Raw genomic sequence first — 8,333 nt, 5'->3', positions numbered from 1 at the left:
TTTTTTTTTTTTTTTTTTTTTTTTTTTTTCCGCACACCAAGCAGTTCTCCAACTGTCTAGACACCAGTCAGATGTTCTACAACTCAATTCAGACACTGAAGTTATCATCAGATCCCACAAGTTAAGGGCTTATTCCCTCAAGACTGTCCCCACTTCAGATGCTAATGCTAATTTTAAGTCTGAGCGTCCTATACTTCTGACCTACCAGCTATGGATTGGGGGGAGTTCCGACAGCCTCGTCCTGGGGTTCTATAATTTGCTAAAATGACTCACAGAACTTAGGGAAACACTTTACTTATGTTTACTGGTTTATTATAAAGGATACAACTCAGTAACAGCCAGATGAATGAGATGCATATGGCAAGGTGCGTGGGGTACACAGAGCTTCCCAGCTCTCTCCAGCATACCACCCTTCCAATACCTTGGTGTATTCACCAACCTGGGAGCTCCTCAAATCTCCTTGTTCTAGAATTTTTATAGAGCTTAATCCTCTCCTTCCTAAAGGTCAGTGAGTGGGGCTGAAAATTCCAAACTATAATCACTTGTTTTTTTCTGGAAACCAGCTCTGTCCAGCGGCTATGTAGTGTTCCCAGCCTGAGTCACCTCATTAGTGTAAACTCAGGTGTGACCAAACGGGCTCCTTATAAACAACAAAAGATACTCCTATCACTTAAGAAATTGTAAGGATTTTAGGAACTCTGTACCAGGAACCAGGGATAAAGTCTAAATAAATTTCTTATTATACCACAGTTTTCTTCTACATTTTCTTCCAAGTTTAATGTTTCATGTTTACATCTATGATCCATTTTGAGTTAATTTTCATATAAGATGTGAGATATGTCAGCCTAAATAACAGACAGGGAGAGGCTGTCTAAAAGAAAACAATATGTATTCAGGAATAGGGCATTGAAATGGGAATATGTGTGTCACAGTAAACTATGTGCTTATTCAGGAAGGTAGAGTGAGACAAAGGTTTGTAAAGGGAACTTGAGGAGCATTACATAATTGTTTTGAGATCATTATTTCTGGCTACAAAGATCAATAACAAGAGTGATGCCAATCGGAAATTGGACAGGCAGTTAAATGTTGCAATGGCCTGTGTGCAAGGCTGTGGTTTTTGAAGTCTTTTGTGATAGTTTTGTTATCAGGCATATAAGTGTGAGAACCCTTTCTTTGCAGTCTTCCCTGGCCTATTTGTTAGGTTTATTATTTTTTTTTTTTTAGACTCTTATCACCCAGATTGGAGCGCAATGGTACAATCTTGGCTCACTGCAACCTCCGCCTCCTGGGTTCAAGCGATTCTCCTGCTTCAGCCTCCCAAGTAGATGGGATTACAGGCATGGGCCACCACGCCCTGCTAATTTTTATATTTTTAGTAGAGACAGGGTTTTACCATGTTGGTCAGGCTGGTCTGGAACTCCTGACCTCGTGATCTGCCCGCCTCGGCCTCCCAGAATGCTGGGATTACAGACGTGGATCAGGCTGGTCTGGAACTCCTGACCTCGTGATCTGCCCGCCTCAGCCTCCCAAAATGCTGGGATTACAGGCGTGAGCTACTGCGCCCGGCCTATTTATTTATTTTTTAATACTAGTGTCTCTAGTGTCTCTGTTTTGATTCTGACTACTTTCATAGGTATGGATGAAGGTTCTTATTTTTACATATGAATGTCCGGTTGTTTCAGCACCATTTGTCTAAATAGAATTATTTCTCCATTGAATTACCTTTGCACCTTTGTAAAAAAATCAGATTAGTGTTTGCCGGAGTTCACGGAGGGATGTTGGGGGTGGGAGTTGACCGAAAGGTGCGGCACGAGGGAGGTCTTTGTGGCGATGGACAGTTTTGCATCTTGCTTGTCCTGGTGGGTACAGGAAACAACATATGTGGGAAAATGACAGAGCTACACACACATTATAAGCATATCAAATTCCTGGTCTTGGTATTATACTGTAATTATGTAAGATGTAACCATTGAGGGTGAAAGGTGCCTAGGACCTCTCTGTACTGCCTTTGTAACTTCCTATTAATCTATAATTATCTTTGCAACTTCCTGTGAATCTATAGTTACTTCGCAGGATAAAAAGGTTTGTGGTTTGTTTTGTTTGTTTGTTTGTTTTTTGAGACAGAGTTTCACTCTCATTGCCTAGGCTGGAGTACAATGGTGTAATCTTGGCTCACTGCAACCTCCGCTTCCCGAATTCAAGCAATTCTTCTGCCTCAGCCTCCCAAGCAGCTGGCATTAAAGGCGCCCACCACCACGCCCGGCTAATTTTTGTATTTTTAGTAGAGACGGGGTTTTGCCATGTTGGCCAGGCTAGTTTCAAACTCTTGACCACAGGTGATCTGCCCGCCTCCGCCTCTCAAAGTGCTGGGATTACAGGCGTGAGTCACTGTGCCCAGCCTCTTCACAGGATAAAAAGTTAAAAAAAATCAATTGATCCTATTTGTGTGGGTCTATCAGGAATTGCTATTTTTTTTTCCATTGATCGATTTGTTCATCCTTTGCCATTACCACACTCTTCTTTACTGCAATTTTATAAGTTTTGAAATTGACAAAACTTATGTGAATCATCGAACTTTTTTCCTCTTTTACAAAATTGTTTTACCTATTCTGTGTCTTTTACATTTCTTTTTCTTTTTTTTTTTTTTTTGAGACGGAGTCTCGCTCTGTCGCCCAGGCTGGAGTGCAGTGGCCAGATCTTCAGCTCACTGCAATCTCCGCCTCCCGGGTTCACGCCATTCTCCTGCCTCAGCCTCCCGAGTAGCTGGGACTACAGGCGCCCGCCACCCGCCCAGCTAGTTTTTTGTGTGTTTTTTAGTAGAGACGGGGTTTCACCCTGTTAGCCAGGATGGTCTCGATCTCCTGACCTCGTGATGCGCCCGTCTCGGCCTCCCATTTCTATATGAATTTTAGAATCAGTTTGTTAATTTCTATAAAAAGTCGGCTGGGATTTTGATTATGGAATTGCTTTGACTCTACAGATCAATACTTAATAGTATTGATTCTTGTAATATAATCCTTTGTTTTTAATTTTCACTTTTCACTTTCAACTTAAAATTCCTCTTGGTCATCTAAAACTTAAGATGAGAAAGCAGAGTTTTGGCAAGTGTGGGATATCACACCTCCCTAATGGTACAGAAAATATGCAGCCTGGCAGGATAGGTTTCTGAAACTCCAGACCCTGTGCAAGGTTACTTTTGCCTAATACAATGTTGCACATTGGGTATTTTTTAAAATGTCGATTATTATCCTAGTAACTCATATTCCAAGAAGCAACGTACATTTTTAGCTTGATAATTTCTAACGACCTGTCCTAAAATTTCTAATTTTAGAAAGAATAAAACCTTTTAAAACTCCCATAAGTGGTTTAAAATTTTAGGCGGGAAAGGCACAGATAGATTCAGGTTTTTAATCCATTCTCATATTATAAAGATAAATTTTAAAAGCCCCGAACTGTTTTCAGAAGTGGAGGAGCAAGACGTGGGGCCTGACAAGGTTAAGGTGGTGATAGGTAGTAATCAAATCCCATGGAGCCTGAGTCTCTCCAGAACAGGGTCTGTCTTGTTTACAGTATTATCCCTCAGTACCTGGCACTTTTTTTTAGTAGTTCAGTATATATCTGTTGAAAGAATAAATCAGTTTTGTTGCATAATTTTGACCTGTAGACTTTGGGCCACGATTTTTTTTTTTTTAAGCGATGGGGTCTCGCTTTATCACCCAGTCTGGAGTGCAGGGATGCAATCACAGCTCATTGGAGCCTCAAATTCCTGCGCCCAAGGAGTCCTCCTGCCTCAGCCTCCTGAGTAGCTGGGATTACAAGTGCAAACCACTGCACCTGGCTGGGCTCTAATTTATATTCTCATTCCAAACTGAATTCATTCCTTGACTAATACTTATTCTTATGTCCTCCGACCGAAAGTTAATTTTCAAAATAATCAACAGGGAGTGAAAAAATATAATGTCACAGTTAAAGGTTTCAAAGATGTGTTTCAGAGATAGGCGTGAGGAGGAGTGCTTGTCCTGCTTAGGAGTGAGTAGAGGGTGTGATACAGTCACTGAGTGAGCCAGAACCACACCCAGGCCAGAACTACTACCAAGGAATAGAAAGGGGCAATTTGGGATGCGTCAGCTTTCTCTGCATGTGTGGGTGTCTGCTCATAAGCAGAACTGCTAGTTTATAAACCCCAATGCCCTGTTACCTCCAGATCCCCTCTGTGCAAGCTAAAGTAGGGGCACATCAATATTCTTCATCGGGGCACATTAGTGTAGTGAGTCTTTTCAGTGCATACTCTGTGTGTCTCCCTGTATTCTAATTAGATTTTGACATTTACCCGACCACCTTTGATTGGATTTCTCATGGTAGACTTTCAGGCCATAGCACAACTCTTGATTTTGGGGGCTGAAAATACCTTAGCTTGGGAACTTTTGACTGAAAATTCACATAAAGTGAGGCCTGACTTCTAGGTATCCCGGAACTGTGCTCCCTGAGCCAAGTCAACATTTCGTCACAGGCAATACCACACTTTGGTATTTCTCATTCAAAAGGGAAAAATGGAAGAGACTTTAAAGTATTTCCCTGCTGGATATAGTAACTTTTTTTTTTTTTTTTTTTTTTTTGAGATAGGGTCTTGTTCTGTCACCCAGGCTGGAGTGCCATGGTGCAATCACTGCTCACTGCAACCTTAACCTCCCAGGCCCAAGCAATCCTCCTGACTTAGCCACCTGAGTAGCTGGGGCCACAGATGCATGCCACCGTGCCCGGCTAATTTTTTTTTTTTTAATTTTTCTAGTGATGGGGTCTTGCTATGTTGCTCTGGCTGGTCTCAAACTCCAGGCCTCAAATGATTCTCCCATCTCCGCCTTGCAAAGTGCTGAGATTACAGGCATGAGCCACTGTGCTTGGCTGTAACCATTTTTAAATATAAATGCCTGATAAGGCAAGGTTGAAGTATCATTTAAATAATAATAGAATATAAGATATAATTATGATAAGAATAGAATCTAAATGAACTCTTATTTAATGATCAGTGAGGAATATGTTTAATTATCCTTTTACCTTACAGATTATCATGGTAAACTCTGTCTCTGACCTTCATGGCTACATCGACAAAAGCCAACTGACCCGGGAATTAGGGGGGACTTTGGAATATCGCCACGGACAGTGGGTAAATCACCGCACTGTGAGTACCAGCTGACACATGCTTTTCACTGTCTCTCCTTGTTTTCCGGAGGATGGAGTGGCGGAGTTAAACATCAACTGCTGGGAGGTCACCCTGTGACTGCTTGACCTTGGGGTGGTTGGGATTTCTCAGCCACCGGCTGGGGAAGAAGGAGCGTGGAAGGGCGAAGGCTGGGGTTTCTCCTGTTGACCGCGTTACCCTATTGTATCTCCTGGTGTGGGGATTTTGGGACACTTACCTTCGAATGCACCTGGGAAGTTTCCAGAAACACCAATAGCCTGTTATACCTCAGAGAAACTAATTTACTTCATCTGGAATGGGTCTTAGACATTAACATGCCACAGAACTCCCCAGGTGATTCTAAGGTACAGACATATTGACACCCATGAAGTCAGTAGAAGCTACATTTAAATATTATCACCCCTTGGTGACTACTGTAGGTGAGAGGTGGGAGGGGGACAAGGATTGTAGAACTATTGGGTATGACGCTCACTATCTGGGTGACAGGATCAACTGTACCCCAAACCTCAGCATCATGCAGTATACCCATGTAACAAACCTGCACATGTACCCCGGATCTAAAGTCAAAGATGAAACCAGTTTTAAAAAATTGTCACAATAGCATATAGTCTATGTCAGGTGAGTTTCTAAGCATTTCTGAGCTTTTTTCTTCCTCTGTTAAAATGGGACTAACACAGTATTACTCTACAGGGGATAATTTTGCCTGCCCCCCACATTTGTCAATATCTTTCGACTTTTTTTGTAGTCATAACTTAGTGGGGAAAGTTAACTGGTATATAGTGGGTCATCAGGGACTGTGCTGGACACCTTACAATGCTCAAGACAGCCTCCCACAACAAAGCATCATCTGGCCCAAAGTGTGAAGAGCCAATGCTGAGAAATCCCGGACTAACAAAAGCTTCCTGAAAGTTTGATGTGGGGAATAAGGGATGTATTATCTGTGAAAGCACCTGGTATATAGTATTTTACTTTTCCCTACCTACTGATATTGGTGATTGTTATGCTGAGTTAGGAGTTTCAGTAATATTGAGGAAAACGTGAGATCAAAATTCATTGTCACGGCTTGAATGTTAGTGTCCCCTCAAAATTCACATGTCGGAACCCAATGTGATAGCATTAAGAGGAGGGGCCTTTTGGGATGTATTAAGTCATGAAGGCTGTGGCATCATAAATGGAGTTAGTGCCCTTGCAAAAGAGGTTAAAGGGAGCTGTCATGCCCCCTCTGCCCTGTGAGGGCACAGAAGCCGTCCTTTATGAGAAACAGACCTCCCCCAGACACCAAATCCACTGGGGCCTTGATCTTGAACTTCCCAACTTCCAGAACTGTAACTGTGAGAACTCAATTTCTGTTGCTTATAAATTACCCATTTGTTTTTGTTATAGGCCATCCCTGGCCTAGTATGTAGCCATGGTTTGTGGTTGTGCATGTGCTAAACATTTTTTAGTGAACTTTAAAAAGTACAACTAGTATTGAAAGACCAGAGATATTCTTTACATGCCTTTTACTTGTTCTGTGTATATGTTTTTTATATACACACATATACAGTCATGTCTCATTTTATTATGCTTCACATTAGTGGGCTTCGCAGATTTGCAGTTTTTTAAAATTGAAGTTTCGTGGCAACTTTGTGTTGAACAACTCTATCAGCACAATTTTTCCAACAGTATGTGCTCTCTTCCTGCCTCTCTGACAAATTTTGGCAATTCTTACAATATTTCAAAGTTTATTATTATTGTTATATTTGTTTCCTTTTCTTTTTCTTTTTTTGAGACAGAGTCTTGCTCTGTCACCCAGACTGGAGTACAATGGTGTGATCTCAGCTCACTGCAACCTCAGCCTCCCGGGTTCAAGCAATTCTCCTGCTTCAGCCTCCTCAGTAACTGGGATTACAGGCATGCGCCACCATGCCCAGCTAATTTTGGTATTTTTAGTAGAGACAAGGTTTCACCATGTTGGCCAGGCTGGTCTCGAATTCCTGACCTCAAGTGATCTGCCCGCCTCAGCCTCCCAAAGTTCTGGGATTACAGATGTGAGCCACCATGCCTGGCCAATTGTTATATTTGTAACAGTGACCTGTGGTCAGCAATCTTTGGTGTTACTATTGTAATTGTTTTGGGGTGCCAAAAACTGCATTCATGTAAGACAGTGAACTTAATGGATATATGTTGTGTGTGTTCTGACTGCTCCACCAACTGGTCCTCAACTGTCTTTCTCCCTCTCCTGGGCCTCCCTACTCTCCAAGACAGAACAATATTGAAATTAGGCCAATTAATTCCCTTACAATGACCTCTAAGTATTCAAGTGAAAGGAAGAATGGCGTATCTTACTTTAAATCAAAAGCTTGAAATGATTAACCTTAATGAGGAAGGCATGTCAAAAGTTGAGATGGGCAGAAAGCTAGGCCTCTTAGCCTAGCCAGTTCGCCTAGTTGTGAATGCAAAGGAAAAGTTCTTAAAGGAAACTAAAAATGCTACTCCAGCGAATACATGAACGATAAGAAAGCAAATAGCTTTCTTTGCTGATACGGAGAAAGTTTTAGTGGTCTGGGCCTGGATAGAGTATCAAACCACCCACAACATTTCTTTAAGCCAAAGCCTAATCCGGAGCAAGGCCCTAACTCTCTTCAATTCTATTAAGGTTGAGAGAGGTGAAGAAGCTGCAGAAGAAAAGCCTGAAGCTAGCAGGGGTTGGTTTGTGAGGTTTGAGGGAGGAATTCTTCTCTGTAACATACAAGTGCAAGGTGCTGATAGAGAAGCTGCAGCAAGTTATCCAGAAGATCTAGCTAAGATCATTGATGAAAGTGGCTACACTCGACTGGGCGCGGTGGCTCACGCCTGTAATCCCAGCACTTTGGGAGGCTGAGGCAGGCAGATCACCTGAGCTCAGGGATTCAAGACCAGCCTGGACAACATGGTGAAACCCTGTCTCTACTAAATGTATGAAAAATTAGCTGGGCGTGGTGGCAGTTGCCTGTAATCCCACCTACTCAGGAGGCTGAGGCAGGAGAATCGCTTGAACCCAGCAGGCGGAGGTTGCAGTGAGCTGAGATCACGCCATTGCACTCCAGCCCGAGCAACAAGAGCAAAACTCCATCTCAAAAAAAAAAAAAAAAAAAAAAAAACAAGAAATAAG

At 42.3% G+C, this 8,333-nt stretch overlaps 1 protein-coding gene across 3 annotated transcripts in view; it reads left to right on the top strand.

The window, feature by feature from the left end:
* The window catches only part of MCF2L2 (MCF.2 cell line derived transforming sequence-like 2), a 256,218-nt gene that overhangs the window by 108,388 nt on the left and 139,497 nt on the right, over positions 1-8,333 (top strand). For all 3 annotated transcript variants that reach the window (XM_017860626.1, XM_017860625.1, XM_017860624.1), the window contains exon 6: positions 5,063-5,179. In XM_017860626.1, the coding sequence (XP_017716115.1) occupies positions 5,063-5,179 (117 nt within the window). The remainder of the gene's footprint in view (positions 1-5,062; positions 5,180-8,333) is intronic.

The sequence above is a fragment of the Rhinopithecus bieti genome, unplaced genomic scaffold, assembly GCF_001698545.2.
Source record: "Rhinopithecus bieti isolate Rb0 unplaced genomic scaffold, ASM169854v2 scaffold_55189, whole genome shotgun sequence".
NCBI lineage: Eukaryota > Metazoa > Chordata > Mammalia > Primates > Cercopithecidae > Rhinopithecus > Rhinopithecus bieti.
Note: the sequence above shows the minus strand (reverse complement) of the source record. Positions and strands in the feature narration are given on the sequence as shown.